This window comes from Podarcis pityusensis (genome assembly GCF_964106645.2).
Source record: "Podarcis pityusensis genome assembly, chromosome: 2".
Taxonomy (NCBI): domain Eukaryota; kingdom Metazoa; phylum Chordata; class Lepidosauria; order Squamata; family Lacertidae; genus Podarcis; species Podarcis pityusensis.
The window spans coordinates 127087376-127105029 of NC_138029.1; the positions used below are offsets into that span (position 1 = coordinate 127087376).

A 17654-nucleotide genomic window follows, 5' to 3' on the forward strand; every position below is an offset into this window, starting at 1 on the left:
CGCCTCATTGCCAGGAGGAAAAAAACGAAGCAGGGAAGTTTATGTCTGTGCCAGAGAGTCACAGCGCTGGAAGGGGGCCTGGGGGTCATCTAGCCCAACCCCGAGAGGGGGAGGCGTGTTTGTGTGAGGAGGATGAGGACACGATAGGCTCCTGGATCAGGCCCATACAGTTCAGCCTCCTGCTCTCGCAGTAACCAATAGAAAAAAGACAGTCACAAAACTGAGAAATTGCACAAAACAAATGAAATACCGTGAAAATCCTTGAAACGAGAAGTAGTCGACTAGAAATATTATCTTGTGGAAATAAACTAAGTAATAAAAATCAAAAAGATTAAGGGGAAAAAACCTCAGAATTGAACAAAGCCTTAATGGGATGCCGGCTGCAAACTTTGTTTCACTGAACTACTCAGTTTCCTCAGAAGGAAATAGAAAAATCACAAACTTTAAATGACCAAAATTCAAAAAGGGGGGTAGAAACCCCAAAAATTCTGAAGTGTTATAATCCTAGCTCGACCGAAGTAAAGCAAAACGCAGTAATAAAGGGATTAAGGCCTGAAAAGTACAGTTTCTAATACTGAATTTACAAAAAAGGGGTTTGAACACCTAAATGGCAAGTTTTAGGCAAAGCCCAACTTGAAGAAAGCAAAGCACAGTAATAAAGGGTTGAGTGTGAAAATTCTAGTGCTGCTTTTACAAAAAGGTTTAAAAACCTAAATGGCCCAAATTCAAAGAAAGGAATACATGTTTTAGATTTTAAACAAATGCAAGAGCAGGGCTGAAATGCTCCCATGGTCTAGATGTTACTGCTGATGTTAAAGATTTTTATTATTTAGTTTATTGCCACAAGGTAATATTTCTAGTCGATTACTTCTCATTTCAGGGATTTTCATGGTATTTCATTTGTTTTGTGCCGCTCCTGCTCTCACAGTGGCCAACCAGACCCCTGCAATCTGCCCTGAGATCGTGTGATAAAATAAAATTCCTATCATGGGAAGCCAGCGATCAGGATTCGAAAACAAGACCCCTCTCCCCCTGCTGTGGTTTCCAGCAACCGATATTCGGAAGCATTTGCTGCCTCTGCTGGGACTCTTAGCCATCCAAGTTGGTCACTTCGCCTTGTGGCAAGAGGTTCCGCAGATTAACAGCGCCTAAGTCCTTTTTATTTGTCCCTTCAGCTTCCTTGCTTGCCCACCGGTTCGCTGGATCCAGAGGCTGGTTGTTGTGGAGCATTAGGAATCAAGGCCCCCCTGCCCCCCGCCCCATAGAGACCCCTGGGGGGCGCCTCCCTCGAACCCCCTGCAGAAGGCTTTAGTTGACCCTCAACCGGGAGGCTGCATTATTTGCACATTGGGGCATACGAAAGCGAAACTCCAACGGACGGGCAAAGGCAAGGAAATAATAACGGAGGCAAAGAAAGCAGCAAAATTATAGATGATCTATTAGGCACCATACAATTTCCACAATTAATTACAAAACATTACACGGTTGGGTCGCCTGCTTCCAGCACCAGGGCCGGCCCCTCGCTTGCTTTTTAAGAAAACAAAAAAGCCAAGGAGGAGCTTTTGTGTGTAGGGGGGGGGGACCCCTTTCAAGAGAGAAAGGGTGGAAAAAAAACCTTTGCAGGCGGCCGAGAGAAAATAAATTTATTTTTTTAAACTTCCCGAGCACCAAAAACTGGGTGTGAAACTCGCCTTTTTCCATCTACCGTAAAAATTAAAAGGCAGCAGGAGATGAAAATAGTCTCTTTTTCTTATATCCACTCCTTTAAATAATATAATTAATTTATTTATTTATTTTTCTCTTTATAAAAAAAACAAAAAACAAAACACACAGTTTTCCTTTCTGGTCTTTGGAGCTGCTCTGGGGGGCGAAGGGAAGTTGGGGAGGCAGAAGATGCTTCTTAGAAGCACGCAGAACATGGGGGAGGGGCTTGAAAGTTTAGCAAAGGGGAGGGGAGGGGGGCTGAATTCCTGGCGGGACACTAATTTGTGCAAAAGGGGGGAACCGTCTCCCGGGGCAGTGTCTAGTTTTAGAATCATTAAAAAAGAAAGTTAAGATATGTTTGGGGCAATGGTGGCTAGGGTGGAGATGATCAGAGTTTGGGGGAGAGGCGGCCATTGGGAAGCCAGAGGACCCCTCTCTGCTCTTGGTCTCTGAACTGGGTGGGGGGCTTTTGTACCAAGTTTGCCCCCACCCAGTGTCATTTAGCCCTTCTGGTTTCAGCAGTGCCTATTCAATCGCATTTGCCACCTTGTAATGGGAGCTTGAGTTCATCTTGCTTGGTTCCCATGCTCTGTGCATTAGGATAGAGACAAGCAAAGTTGTTCACTCCAGCTGCCTCTTTCCAGCCCACAAGCAGGTTCCTGTAGTATCTGCCCCCCCTATTTCCTCCTGTAAATGTGGGGCTTAATTGGTGCTGTCTGTTAGGGGGTGAGGGGATTGCCCTAGAGAGCCAGGAAAAGGCTTGTGGCTTCCCTTTTGCAAAAAAAACTCACCTGTTGGGGAGCTGGGACGGGGTGGCGGGTGAGGTCTTAAAACAGGTGCAAGGGCCAGCAGGGGGTGGGAGTGGCCATTAGGGGTGGGGGCAAAGGGTCCCATTCTTGCCTCCACAGAGAGCCAAAAAGGGCACCCAATTCTGGGGTGGGCAAGGGTCACAGGGGAAATGCAACAACTGGATTTGGGACTGGGGAGTTACAACTGGAAAATTCTGCAGATTATTGTTGAATATATATCGCTTCCTCCCCAAGGACCCCTGAAGGAATAGGGAAAGGGATGCTTTAGTGCTTTTTTGGGGGGGGGGGGAGACAGACAGCCGTGAGATCAGGCATGGGGTGGGGTTAGAGTAGTGGGTTCAGCGGGAAAAGAGCTACAGTGGGGAGGGATCCCTGTGTGTTTGGGGAGGGGGCTTTGCTTTGTGACCCGCTACTCGTGGAGGAGAGGTGGGGAGGAGGAATGGCGATAAAATATCATCTGGCTTGTCCCAAACGGTCCACTTCTCTTTGGTCTGCACTGGTGCCCCGGACCCCCGATGCTCCTCAGTCTCCTATTGGTTGGCGACGGATCCGCTGTGTCTTGAGGGGGGGCGTGGAGAGAGGCTGGATCCTGTTCTGTCACTGCTTGTGGGGTGGGGGGTTCCTCTGGAGACCAAGGGCAAACGGGGTCGGGGGGTGGGCTCAGTGAAGTGCGCAGGGGGTTCCCGCCGCCTTAGCCTCGGAAGCAGACCGGCCCCACCTCGAACCCGAACCTCTGGCCAGGCTCCCCAAAGTCCGCCACGCGAAGGTCCATCAAAGGCAGCTGCTCCACCTGGGGGGTGTGGACCTCCAGGACAGTCTTGTCCGATCCTTTCCGTGTCTGTGAGGGAGAGGAGACAGCGTGAGAATGTGAGGGCAAACCTGGCCAGCGTGGTGGGAAACCCGCGAGCGGGATCCGAGTGCGAGAAAAACTTTTCCTCTGGCGTTCAGAAACATTGCTGCGAGACAAAGACTTTTAGAGGCCCTGTGCGCCTAAAAGGTTTTGGTGCCCCGTATATATCCAGTTCAAAATATAAACAATGGTAAACCGTAACATAAAATTATATTTCGGGGAACGAAACACAACCTACAGTCTTATTGTCTACTTCCACTTCATTTATATTTGAAGGGGGGGGACCCTCCTTTTTCTAATGGCAAAGTCTTTGACAAGGTCAAATCAATCCATTTTCTTTACATAGTTAAACTAAGTAGTTTTAATTGAGTTTTGAACAAATGTACAATTTATCGCTACTGCTTTGAATTTTGTTGCGTTATTATCTTAGAGGGCCATGCAAACTGCTTTTCTGAATTACCATATTTTTCGCTCCATAAGACGCACTTTTCCCCTCCTAAAAAGTAAGGGGAAATGTGTGTGTGTGTGTTATGGAGTGAATGCAGGTGGGAGGCAGGTGGGAAAAGCCCCCAAGAGCCACACACACACTCTGTGCGGCTCTTGCAGGCTTTTCCCCAAGGAGGGAGAAGGGACTGACTGGCCGCGTCAGTCCCTTCTGCTTCCTCGTAGAAAAGCCCGCAGGAGCCGCGCACCCTTTAAAGAGCGTGCGGCTCTTGCTGGCTTTTGTGGGAGGTGGGGGAAGGGACAGAGGGCAGCCCCTCAGTCCCTTCCCCCACCTCCTGGAAAAGCCCCCAAGAGCCGCACTCCCTTTCACGAGCCGCGTGGAACATGTGTGTGGCTGTTGGGGGTTTTTCCCTCCTGGGGAGAAGCCAGCAAGCGCCGCACCCACGCTCCTCTCGGCTCGTGAAAGGGAGCGCTGAGCAGAGGCTGGGATGCAGACAGGCTCTGCTCACCGCTCCCTTTAAAAATATTTTTTTTCTTGCATTCCCCTTCTAAAAGCTAGGTGCGTCTTATGGTCAGGTGCATCTTATAGAGCAAAAAATATGGTGTGTTGTTTTGGGTGGAGTGTAAGTTCACTGAACCAGGGGGGCAGGGCCCCCCAGAAAAGCTGAGGAACCACTTATGTAGAAGAGCAGTCACTGTTTTGTTTGTGATTGCTTTGCTGATGATTTGTTAAGCATTCTATACCATTTATGCTGCATCCGTGATGTTTCATTATGTCATTTTTGTCTTTTGCTTGTAAGCTGCTTAGGGATTTATTTGAATAAAAAGTGGCATAGAAATAGAATTTTTTTTTAAAAAAAAACCACAATCCAAAAACCTGCTTTAGAATCACAGATTTGGATGGGTCCTGGGGGTCATCCAGCCCAACCCCGTGCCATGACCGGAATTTCTACTACAGCATCCATGACAAATGACTATTTTTTTTTTAAAAAAGATGCTGGACTTTTTGTGGTTTGGAGATCCCTGCTGTCGGATAGCCTCCCTGCAAGAATGCTCAGTAAAGGCTGGGCATCGATTCAGCTCTGGAAAAGCTTCAAATTCCCCTCAAATTCCCGTAAAGTGACCTCCCACCAGCCCACTCTGTCATAAGGACTACTGGATCAGGCCAATGGCCCACCTAGACCACCATCCCCTTCTCACAGTGGTCAAATGCCCCCAAGGAATCTGAAGAGTCTGCCTCTGTCCCTGGAGGCTCCATCGGGGCGTACAAAGGGCCCTCCCGGATCAGCTGCCCAAAGGGGCCCGTCTGACCCGGCCTCCTGTCCTCACAGCGTGGCCCCCGGGTGCCCAGGGAACCCGGCTCCCGCCCGATGCCACCCCTGCTGGGAGGACTCACCGCGCAGCCGTCCCGCAGGGCCTTGACGTAGGGGCTGCTGTCGTAGCTCAGCTCATCCTCATTGGCGCCCTGGAAGCGGAGGGCGCGCTGGTAGCCCCCGGGGGCCGGCTCCCCACGACTGTGCCAGGCGGCCGAACGCTGGCAGTGGTAGGTGAAGTTCTGCCGGGCCGAGACGCTCAGAAGGCGCAGGAAGGTGAGCTGCACGATGCCCAGGGGGTTGCCGTCGGCGTCCGAGTAGGAGAACTGGCGAGGGGGAGAAAAGGAGTCAGGGCTAGACTGCTGCAACACACTCCGCTGTGGAGGAAGAGCAGAGTCATTGCAACCAGGGGCCGCAGGCAGCCGTCTCTCCCCTGCATTTGTCTCCTTCAAAGCATCCCTGTGTCCTGTGGCGGGGAGTTCCACAGGTGAATTGTGCATTCTGTGAAGAATGCATAGTTGTGTTTTTATACTATGCTGGAAGCTGCCCAGAGTGGCTGGGGCAGCCGAATCAGATTGACAGGGTATTTTTATTTATTATTATTATTATTATTATTATTATTATTATTATTAATTTGCGTATGTGTAGTAATTTGTGTATATTTATTCAAAACCTGTCAAGGAGTCCAATTCATTTTGCTGTTTTTTTAAGTAATTTGCTAAAAGTTCCCATTCTTCTTTAAAGCCACAGTTCTCCTTGTCTCACAGTTTGTGTGTCAGTTCCGCCAGTTCCGCATAGTCCATTAATTTCCCTTGCCACTGTTCTTTTGTCGGGATTTCCTCGTTCTTCCATCCTTGTGCTATTAAGACTGTGGCCGCCGTTGTCACAGACATAAATATGTTCTTTAATTTCCTTGGCAGGTCTTTTCCTACAACCCCTAACAAGAATGCTTTTGGGTTGTGGTTTTTTACAAATGTTAGTTTAAACATTTTCTTCAACTCATTATATATCATTTCCCAAAATGTTTTAATTTCTTTACATTCCCACCACATATGGTCTTCAAATAATATGACCTATATCTTGTAACCATTTTATCATGACTTCCTTCTATGACTTCCTTTTGAAATCTAGAAGTAGTGTAACTAAATCCTTTCTTCTTCTTCTTCTTCTTCTTCTTCTCCTCCTCCTCCTCCTTTCGGTCTGCAGAGCCCCAGAGACACTGTTGGGGTCACTATACCACATGTAAATAACCCCCTGGATCCCAATTCCCTCACCTTCCTGCCTTTCTGGAAGTGGCTGAACCAGGTTTGAGGTTTCTCTTTCTCCCACGTCGACATTTTCACCTGGGAAAAGGAGAGAGAGAGGGAAATATACCGGAATGCAACCTTCATTTGTAAAGAATAAGAATAAGAATGGCAGCAGCCATCATTTCGGAATAGGCTTTCCGTCACGTGGACATCGCAGTCGGTCCAGTTGAGCATCAATCAAATCAACATCTGGAGGGCAGAGATTCAAAGAATCGCAGAATGGGAAGGGACCCCCAGAGGTCATCAAGTCCATCCGTCCCCCCCGACAGATCTAATCCCATTTCTCTTACCTCTCGAATCTCCTGGCTGGGGAAGACGCAGGTCTCTCCGCCGGCTGTGAAATTACAGTAGACCTTGAAGGAATCTCGTGAGCAGCCCTGGTTGGGGTCGATCCAGTATTCGCCTGGATATTATTATTTTGGGGGTGGGAAGAAAAGGAGAACGGAACATCAGAAAAGCCTTGCAGCAGCAGCAGTTGGGTGAGGCCATAGGGCCCCCCCCCATCTAATTCTGACAGTAGCCAAAGAACAAGGAATCGAGATGGACTAACTCTGGGTCTGGAGGTTCCCTTAAAGCAAAGGATTCCTCACAGCTGCGCAACTTTTTCTGAATGCTGCATGGAAAAGCACATGGACCTGACCTTTGGAGAGTTTGTAAGTAAACCAATTTTTAGGTTACCCAATTTATGGTCTCTCTCTATGCTTAGGGAAGAGGGGAACTTTGAAAGGAACTTGGAAGGGGTGTAATGGCCTGTATTTCCACACTGAACCGCTGCACGTTTTGAGATTTTAAATCCCTGCTGGGGTTTTCTCATCATCTTTGCCTCCAGGAATTCCCCTTTTCTATCTTTGCCGCCCGCCTTGCATCAGCAAAGCAGGCTAGGAATCCTGGGCTGCTTTCCCCCCAAAGGATGCAGCTGGGCTCACTTATGCGAGTTACCCAAGGCTCTTTGTCCTGCCTCCTTGCGAGGCAGGAATCGCACCTCCCACCTGCCGCTTTGGTGGCTCGGGCAGGATGGGCCGGGAAGCCTCACCCAGTGGCTTCTGTGACTCCTTGCAATGGCCTTGCCCACCTGCAGACATTGGACTACAACTCCCATCATCCCTTGCGCTTGCTGGGAGCTCATGGAAGTTGCAGAACAACTCAAGTGCGGCTGGACGACCACCACCCTGACCCTGCCAGATGGGCGGGGTGTAAAGAATATTATTATTATTATTATTATTATTATTATTATTATTATTATTACTCCTGTCTTCCAGGGGACCCTGAGCCCCCCAACCCACCATCAGGAAGGTCCGGGTGGCAGAGCAGCAGGTCCTGGCAGGTTCGCCCGGGGCTTTCCTGGGTGCCTAGGGGCTTCCTCATCTGCTCAATCTCCTGCCGCAGGGAGTTGAGGGAACCGTAGATCTCCTCCATGCCCTCCGAGGGCGCCTGGCCTGCCCCGTCCGACGGCGGCTGCTCCTCGGCCACCAGCTGGCTGCCGTCCACCGAACGCTTGTTCTTCTTGGGCCTCTGGATGGGCAGCGGCTGGATCACCTCTCCGGGGGGTCCCTGGCCAGGAGAACATGAGAACCACCCGTCAGAATTCGAACTCAAGAGCCTTCTCTCCCTCCTGCGGTTGGTTTCCGGCAGCTGCCATTCAGGCCACGTTCCCCTCTGAGTCAGGAGCATGGCTGTGAACTTGCCCAATCCTCTCAGTGTGGGATGTGAAACACAAGAGCAGTCAAGTACAACATTCCTAGAATGAACATGCTTACACCTGGGGAGGAATGTCTGTCCAGCCAGCAGGTCAACTTCCTGTTTCCTTCTGGGCTGGGACAGACTTCCTCTGCATGTGACTAGAGGTGGGCGTGGCCTCACCTGTGCAGGTAAACGACAAAAGCATGAAACCATCTCTCTTTTTTTGACTACATGCATCAAAGAAGCAACGTCTGCTTAGTCAAAGATGCTCTCTTGGCCTCCAGCCAAGAGAGGGCAAAGGGACTGTCTTCTTATGGAGTAGTTTCCAAGTGTATGTTACTTTTCTAAGCTAAGTCTGCCTTCTGGGATCCTATTGTGAACAGAATGATGTGTGAGTAAACCTTTTTATACTTTTATAGAAGACCATGTCGTGTCTTCTCTTTTATGAGGGAATAAGGGGGAAATACCAGAACAGTTATTATAGAGGCTTTAGCGAGCCTGAGCAAACGCATCTGCTGCGAATTTAAAAAAGGGGAATGTTACTCTGCTAAAATTCCAACACAAGTTGGAAAGGCTATAATCGAACAATATATCCTCTCCTGCATCCCTGAACATTCCCACACTCAGTAATAATAATAATAATAATAATAATAATAATAATAATAATAATTTATTATTTGTACCCCGTCCATCTGGCTGGGTTTCCCCAGCCACTCTGGGCGGGTTCCAACAAAGATTAAAAATACATTAAAATGTCACACATTAAAAACTTCCCTGGTGGCAAGGAGTTCCACAGTCTAACTCTGGAGAGGGGCTTCCTTTCGGCTGACCTGAGGAAGGCAGAGGGCAGCCGTGTGGGAGGCTGGGTGGGGAAATCCCAGTTACCAGAACCCAATCCAACATGTCCACTGCTCTTATTATTAGCAGAGAATCACAGGTTTGGAAGGGACCCCCAGGGTCATCTAGTCCAACCCATCTTCTGCCCAACATGGGACTCAAACCCACAACCCTGGGATTAAGAGTATTGAGCGCTACTGCCTGAATATTTACCATGAATATAATTTTTTAAAAACAACAACAACACAGTTTCCTAGGCCATTCAAGTCAGGAAGGTTTCGCTTTCCCAGCTGGAGGAGCAGACCTTGGGGTGTGGGGAGGAAGCAGGGAATGTGTGGGGTTTTCTTACCGGCCGTCCAGGGGGACCAGGGACTCCGCGCTGACCTTTGGGTCCCGCTTGACCCTAGAAAAGGAAGTTGGCGATGTGAGTGGCACGCGAGGGAAAGAGGGGCAAGCCCTCGCCCCGCCTGTCCCCCCAAGAGGGTGGGGGGGCTCAATGTGTGGGGAGGCTCTTACCGTGGCTCCTTTAGGACCTGGGGGGCCGCCTGGACCCTGGGGAAGGGAGGAGGAAAAGGCATATCATGAAACAAAAAGGATGTTCAAAATAACTTTTGTAAAAAAATACTAGAAGCTTTCCTTTTGGGAATTATAGGGACAGAACTACCCAAACTGTAGAGGAACTTATTCATGTACGCGACTACGGCAGCAATAATAATAATATTAATAATTTTTTATTTATACCCCGACCTTCCTGGTTCAAAAACCGGGCTCAGGGCAGCTAGCAACAAATTTAAAACACTTAATTATAAAAGCAGCATAAAATACAATATAAAAACATGATTAACAATAAAATTCAAAAATCAAAAACCAATTAGATATGTTACTTGCCCTCAAAACCCAAAGAAGTCCCAGCATAAGGAAGAATATGTACAAAAACTTACGGACTATGCGGAAGTGTCAAAACTTACCGGAAAAATAAGAAACCGAGACAACAAACTTTTTATAAAAGAGTGGAAATGGTTTATTGAATATTTACAGATAAAATCATTGCCAGGATTATTGTCATAACCTGCGGTTTTATAAGGGTTATAAATTTAAAGTAGACAAATAAAGGAGCAAATTCAGTTAATTTTGGATAGGCAGAAGATATTAGAAATAAATTTAAGGAGTCACAGAAAGAGGGGGAAGGAAGTCAAGTTTTGAAATGTCAGAATGATTGAAAAATTAGTGAAATGTATAAATCTGGAAAGGATAATGTTTTTAAAAAGGTGTTAGAAGGTGCCACACAGGGAGGGTGTGTGAGAGGGCAAAGGGGGGGGCTCACTTACGGGGAGACCAGGGGGTCCTGCGGGTCCGAGGGGGCCGGTCGGACCAGGGATTCCCTGTGGGGGCAAAACAGAGAGAGAAAGGGTCAGTCGGACAAGGCCATGCCATCTCGGGGGACCCAGGAGTCCTAGCTGACCCCCCGCCGATCCCTGCAACCTTCTCCCCATGCTATAGTCACAGAAGATCCCCCCCCCCCGGCTTCTCCCCCCACCCCCAATGTCCCCTCCCCCACCCTTCGCTTCTCTCCCTCTTTGCAGCAATCGGAATTGACTTCACTAGAAGATTTTGAACTTGTTTATTTGTTGAGAAACCTTTAAAGGCAACAAAACCCGCAAACAGGTAACAACGGCAAATTATCTGCATTTTTATTCCTATTTGTTTATCCACTGCCCACCCTTCACTCACCCTAAGGATACAGAATTTAAAAAATAAATCAAATTAAACAGCAAAAAGAAACAAGCGGTGGTGCAAAAGTGTGTTCGGAGGAAGACTCAGGTGGTTGTCGATATTTCGTAGGACGGAGGGTTGTTTCTCTGTGTAATCCTAGAGTTGGAAGGGGCTTCCGAGGGTCATCTAGTCCAACCCCCGCAGAGCAGAAATCCCAGCGACAGAATCTCCCCGGAACGGAGGCCTGGCCACAAATTCTCCTTTATCCTGTGTTTCCTGTTGGCTTTTCCCTGATGGCTTAGGGGTTAGGGTCCTCCGTTCTTTGTTCTGGTTTTATTTGGATCCTGCCCGCCCCACATCTCTGCCCCCCAAAACTCACCGTTTCTCCTTTCTGGCCTGCGGTGCCTTGTGGGCCAGGCAGGCCTCGGTCTCCCTTCTCCCCTTGCTCTCCTGGGGGTCCGATCAGGCCGATGAGACCGGGGTGTCCCTGTGGGGAGAGGAGGCACTTACTGGAGAGGCACCAGGCGGGGGGGGGGGGGATGGACTGGACCACTTCACAAACCACTGAGGGTCTAGTCAATTTCTAGATCCCAAGTCCCTTACGGTCTAGTCAATTTCTAGATCCCAAGTCATTTACAGTCTAGTTCATTTCCAGATAGCATGCAACCTGCAGCCTAGTCAGTTTTTGAGGATCCCAAGCGACTTACGGTCCAGCCAATTTCCGCAACTTATGGTTATCACAGGCAACTTATGGTTATCACAAGCAATTTATGGTCTAGTTAATTTCCAGTTCGAAATCGAACTATGGTGTAGTCAGTTTCCGGATTGCAAGCGATTTATGACTTCATCCGTTTCCAGTTTGCAACCAACCTGCGATCTAGTTACTTTCCAGATCCCAAGCCACTTGTGGTCTAGTCAATTTCACTCCCCCAAGAGAAACCTGGAAAGCACCCATCTCAAGCTACATTTTCCGGAAGATTAAACTGGGCCTTCATTTGTCCATTTTTGCCCATCGAACACCGAGGAGAAGCTTCCTAGCCAGAGGCCTCCCTGACCAACAGTCTCTTTTCTACTGACTGAGTTTGACGTTCACCACTTAAGAGACCAAAGTGATGATGTGGCATGGACATCTTGGGGGCAAACAGAGAAGCAACTGCCCCCTATTCAAGGAGGGAACCCTCGCCTTACCTTCTCTCCTTTGGGTCCAGAGTCGCCTCTCAGCCCAGGCAAGCCGGGGGGGCCCTGCAGGAAGAACCGCAGAATAGTAGAGTCGGAAAAGAACCCAAAGGTCATCCAGCTCAACCCCCTGCAAGAGGCCCAACGGTTGGGACCCTTAGCTCTCTCCCCATAGGCTGTCACACCATCCACCATCCCCACCCCCCTGGCCATGGAGAAGACCCCAGACACTCACCACTGGTCCCGGGGGCCCAGCCTGGCCGGTCGCTCCTGGCTTGCCCTGTGCCCCCTGGAAGAGACGGGGAGGGTGGCAAAAGAGTTCAGTCAGGGTGGGAAATTCAGTGCCCAAAGGCAGCCCTTCCCAGCCTCTCTAGGTGGCCCTCGGGGGCCTCACACAGCCCCGCCCTTCAAAGCGCCCAGTGCTCCGCCCACTTTTGCTCTGGCCCCGCCCACAGACTCCTCCCCTCCCTGCTGCAATGCATCCCCCAACCCATCTTCTTCAACTGCTGGAGAATCACAACGGCGGCTGCAGCTGGGTACCAGAACAGGTTACTTCCGGGTTCCGGCGGTCGCGCATGCGCAGAAGCGCTAAATCGCTCTTTGCACATGCGCAGAAGCACTGAATCGCAACCCGTGCATGCGGAGACGTGCCGCTGCGGGTTGCAAACGTGCATCCCACACGGATCACATTCACAACCCGAGCGTCCACTGTGCCTTCTATTTTTTATCCTGACTGAACATACTTTATTTCTAGCATTTAGAAGCAACCATGTGAAGCGTAGAGATTTCAACCACCTTCCATTCTGGTCTTTGCTTTATTTCAGGAAAATTAGAATCGATCCAAAAACCAATGGATTATCTACTAAACATAAAAATACCCCGTAGACTAAGCATTGGCTGTAGCAGTCTCTACAGAGACCACCTTCAGCCATAATTTTGGCACCTTAATAATAATAATAATAATAATTTATTATTTATACCCCGCCCATCTGGCTGGGTTTCTCCAGCCACTCTGGGTGGCTTCCAACTGAATATTAAAATACAATACAGCATTATCAAAAACAAAAATGAGATGATTCTCAGGTCGGCCTTCCTGATAACCGCAAAAACCTCGCAACCTGCCATGTTGTTTTCCTTACTCCACTGCCTTCTTGAAGGTTGGACTTGGTCCCACCAGAGCCCCCAACTCCGAGGGTCTGAGACCCCTCAGCTCTCCTCACCGTTTCCCGGGATCGGGACCCCTGCCCCAGGCCCACAACTCCCAGGAGTGTGAGGTGGGGGCCAAAGGTGGACAAACCACCCCAGAAGGAGAAGACATGTCCCCACCAGAGGTCCCACCCCTTCCCTGACACCCCATACGCCCCCCACAAACTCTCCAGGATCCTGCAACGGGACTTGGTTGGAGGACCACAAGACACCAACCCTGCCCCACTGTTGGGGGTCTTTGAGGCTCCCCTGGTGCCACACGAGGGGGCCCCAACTGAGCCCGACTTCAGCGGACACACACATGCGCACCCGGCCCCTCCCAGAGAACCCCGGCGTCCGGGTCGGTCTCCTTACCACTGATCCGGGGAGGCCCCTCAGTCCGTCCATCCCTGGCTTCCCCGGGGGTCCCTGAGGGCCGACGGGCCCCGTCTTCCCTGGGGCTCCCAGTGCTCCTGGCTCTCCCTAGAGAGGGAAGGGGAAGAAGGTCACAGGGGGTTTGGCTGGATGACCCTCGGGGTCCCTTCTGACTCGACAAGTCCACAAAGCGGCCAATCCCCGCCCCCTCACTTCTGTTTCGGAATATTTTTCATTTGCCCAGACGCACAACCCAGTTGCTTTCCTTCTTGCTATTCCACGCTGCCATTTCTACGGGAATATACGCTCAGTATTTATCACCCCTGTTGTACCAAAATCTCCAAATGGGTCCAAACGTCAATGTCTAAAGCTCCTGGTAGAGGACAAGGATCCTGAGATGACGCTCTGGGTGGCCAAATTCTGTGTGACTGCCATAAAACTCAGGGAACTACCAAAATGACTAAGGTTTTAAATGACAATTTTAGGTTATATTTTAGTGATCAAGATTTAATATATATTAAATCTGCCACTATATCTGAATTGTCTCTGTTATACCCAATTGCAATTCAATGTATCCCTGTTGCGTTTTATGGTTTCCCTGAGATTGTAAGTGAGCCGGAACTGGTCTGTGACCGTAATAATAAATTTCATTCATTCACACAGTCTGGCAGCCCATTCTTACAGCGGCTAAACAGATCCTCCAAATGGAAAACCAGCAAGCGGGATTTATTCTGTATTATGTGGTTTTTGTATTGCATTTTTATGTTGTAAACAGCCTTTAGATCCTTGGAGGAAGGGCGGCATACCAATTATTATTATTAACTATAAGTAAATAAATAGAGTAGTTCACAACTAAATAAGACATTCCACAAACAGCAGTATCAAAGAATCATAGAATTGTGCCATCGGAAGGGACCCTGAGGGTCATCTAGTCCAACCCCGATTTCACAGTTCAGATTTTCCATCTTTTGATTTTCACCCGTTCTTATAGGACGTATAAAAGGAAATGAAAACCTTTACCGATAAAAAACAGAAAAACCACCTCACCCAACAGGCCTTGAATTAAAATGTGGATGGGCGAGGTGTCCTACTTTATTGTAAGTGGGAAAGGGAATAAAGGGCTGGGTGAAGTTTGGGAGCTGCCAGTTCTGCAGGAGCCCCAACAATGAAATAAAAATAATAATTTATTATTTAAACCACCCATCTGGCTGTGTTTCCCCAGCTGGGGATTTTGGGTGAGGTGGGGTTGGGATTTGCATGGGGGAAAGCCAGCAGGGAGAAAATTAGACACACACACAGAGACACACACACACACACACACACCCCTTCCCTCCAAAGCCACAAACTCCCCAGGCTGTGTTTCATCTAAAAATAATCAAAATTATGGTGGGAGGGGAGTCTGTCCCAGCCTGTTGAAACTGCACCCAAGTCGGTCCCCACCAGTGTGGAATGGCGGACCAAGCTGTTGGGACTATGCAGAGATGGCAAAAATGAATGGGGAAATCAGAAACTAGGAGGATCAAAACTTCAACGAAGAATGGGGGAAATTAATATTATACTTGAGAGACCACTGTAAGCATTTGGAGTCTATAGCAGGTCTTAAATAACTCTTGCAATGTTACATGGACTTTGGACAACTGACAAATTAGAGTGATTTACAATATGCAGTTGGAAAGGTTAATTACAGAACCCGTGGAGGGCAGTCCAGAGATTCGGAAGAATCTTGTGTAATTTTTTATTATTTGTGATTTTGAATGTGAACAAATTTGTAAAACCAAATGATAATTGTTTTTTAAGAAACTGCACCGAAGTCCCTGAAGCAACTCGTTTTCCTGGAAACAGACTGTCAGATTTGTAAACAAAGGCCACTCTTGCACACTGAGATGATGACAGTGGTGGTGGTGGTGGTGGTGATGATGATCATAATAATAATAATAATAATTATTATTATTATTATTTTACCCCAGCCACTCTGGACAGCTTCCAACATATACAAAAACATTTTTATCTCCTGAGAGGGGAAATCAGGAATTGTAGGGCTGGAAAGGGAACCCCAAGAGTCATCTATCCCAACCCCGTGCAATCACAGCTAACTGGTCCTTGTGGGGCTTTTGAGTTGTGCTTTCTGGGAAGAGCAAAACACCTCCGTCTCCCACAGCTGTTTAGCGATGGTGTCAGGTGTGCAAGTTGGTGCGTTGCTGTCCTAAGAGCTAGATCCCAGAACTTTGTTGTTCTATTTAAAAAAAAAACACAGAGCACCTCGTTCCCAAGCCCTCTTTCGCTGTTTATCCGTTTCGAGAATTTATAGCCTGCATTTCCATGAAATATATAATCAAGGTGGCCTAAGCGAGGGAGGACTCCAACTTCATCTCGGCAGGGGATTTTATTTCTGTTCTTTCGCAGCCCCAAGCGGTTTGCAGCCATCGCCCCGTAATCTTTTGAAATTACAGCTCAGGGTTTTGTTTTCTGTTTTTTAATTGCAGCTGAGAGATCCATCCTAAACCAGCTACAAATCCCTCCGGGGCAGGAGGAATGGCCTCAGGCCACAATCCTGCCACCTAGCAATTACTTCTGCGTGGGCCTCTCCGGGGCTTACTCCTGAGTAGACGTGCACTGGGATTGTGCTGCCCTGCAGAGTGCCAAAGGAGAGCGACCAGGATGTGGAGTGGCTGGGGAAATGGAAGTCCTTGAAGGAGTTTTGGGAGTAGGATTAGCCTGGAGGGAGGGAGGTTAAGAATAATGGAACTGCAGAGTTGGAGGGGAACCCCTTTTCTTGCGAGGAATCCTATTCGGAATAAGGGAATTTCCCTTAAAAAAAGGGAAATGTTGACAGCTATGCCAGGGGTCATGCAATGCAGGAATCACAACTAAATCTCTTTTTAAAAAAATGAAAGAGCAGTAAAAATATATTTCAGTTGTTCTAACCCCTGCCCTGGGACCTTAGAGGGCAGGGCAAATAAATTCAAATATTAAAAGAGCACATGGAAAACTGAAAGGTATAACACAACACACACACACACACACACGGGCCTGTTTGCCTCCTCTGATATCCCATAGTTTCTTCTTTAGGGTAGCCAAGCCACCTGCCTGTCCGGCTTCCCCTTCCATTTACCTGGCGACCAGGTAACTCACCTTGGCGCCTTTCTCCCCTTGACGTCCTTCGGGGCCTGGGGTGCCGGCCGGACCCTGTGGAGAGAGATGGGGAGGCACCGGGCTCAGAGAGATGCCAAGCTGGCCCCCAGGCACAGGGGCCCCTCTCTCTCTGGCCCCCGAAGCCCAAGGGCCTGGACCCTCTAGATGTTGGACTGGATGTGGCCCCTCCCTCTCCACTCACCCTCTTGCCAAGCGGGCCAGGGGGTCCGTTCTCACCAGTGGGTCCTGGAGAGCCCTGGAAGGGGGAGAAAGGGAAGGGGGTCACGCTGGACGAGGAGGAGTGGAATTGGGAAGAAGACAAAGAAGGGGAAGGCAACTCTGGCAGAAGGACGTCTTGGGAAGCCAAGAAGGTGATGGAGACCCTTCGCCGTTGGGGAAAGAGGAGGGTGAATTCGCAGGAGGCATCATGTCTGGAACCAAACCCAGCAGAAGATGACCCGGAACCTCTTTCCGGCCAGACCTAGAGCGCTTACCGCCTCTCCCGGCTCTCCGTCTTCTCCCCGGTCGCCTTTGGCTCCGTCTTGGCCCTGTTGGAAGGAGGGGAACAAAGTCACGGTCAGCCCCCGGGTCAGATCCTGGCCCTTCTGTGGGGGCTCCTAGGGAATGGGGTCCCATGACTCACCCGAGGTCCCATTTCGCCAGGGGGTCCCGGATCTCCAGGGAAACCAACTGGACCCTAAAAAAGTGAGAGATAGAGATTAGGCCAATCAAAACAAAAAGTCTATAAGGATTGGGGGAATCTTTAAAGAATCTTTGGAAAACTCTGGAATAAAAGGAAACATCTTGGCAGAATTAGACTGATCCCTGTACTGTATAAATATAAGTTTGTAGGGAGGTAAAAAGAAATTATATAAGAAATATGTAACTGTAATGGATAGATAAAGTACAGTGAGATTAATTGGAAGTCAGTTTTAAATTTCTTCTCTGTAAGTTTTATAATTGTGTTCAGTATCAGGAGTATATAGGATGATAATTATATTAACCTTCTTGTATTTTATAGTGTGTGGTTTGTTTGATTTTTCTGTTGTTTTTTGTTGGATTGTATGTTTGTTTACTTGTATGTACGTCTGTTTCCTCATAAATGTATTTATTTTAAATTAATAAAGAT

At 48.6% G+C, this 17654-nt stretch overlaps 1 protein-coding gene across 1 annotated transcript in view; it reads right to left on the reverse strand.

Moving 5' to 3' along the window:
- Nucleotides 1-885: 885 nt before the first annotated feature.
- COL11A2 (collagen type XI alpha 2 chain) overlaps nucleotides 886-17654 on the reverse strand; it is a 98433-nt gene continuing 81664 nt past the window's right edge. Inside the window, exons 52-67 of the mRNA XM_080985767.1 lie at nucleotides 17169-17222; nucleotides 17020-17073; nucleotides 16728-16781; nucleotides 16526-16579; nucleotides 13394-13501; nucleotides 12069-12122; nucleotides 11846-11899; nucleotides 11037-11144; nucleotides 10273-10326; nucleotides 9461-9496; nucleotides 9294-9347; nucleotides 7711-7978; nucleotides 6718-6830; nucleotides 6395-6463; nucleotides 5204-5446; nucleotides 886-3351 (exon numbers count right to left, since the gene is read on the reverse strand). Coding sequence (XP_080841893.1) covers nucleotides 3205-3351; nucleotides 5204-5446; nucleotides 6395-6463; nucleotides 6718-6830; nucleotides 7711-7978; nucleotides 9294-9347; nucleotides 9461-9496; nucleotides 10273-10326; nucleotides 11037-11144; nucleotides 11846-11899; nucleotides 12069-12122; nucleotides 13394-13501; nucleotides 16526-16579; nucleotides 16728-16781; nucleotides 17020-17073; nucleotides 17169-17222 — 1524 coding nt within the window. The 3' untranslated portion in view covers nucleotides 886-3204. The remainder of the gene's footprint in view (nucleotides 3352-5203; nucleotides 5447-6394; nucleotides 6464-6717; nucleotides 6831-7710; nucleotides 7979-9293; nucleotides 9348-9460; nucleotides 9497-10272; nucleotides 10327-11036; nucleotides 11145-11845; nucleotides 11900-12068; nucleotides 12123-13393; nucleotides 13502-16525; nucleotides 16580-16727; nucleotides 16782-17019; nucleotides 17074-17168; nucleotides 17223-17654) is intronic.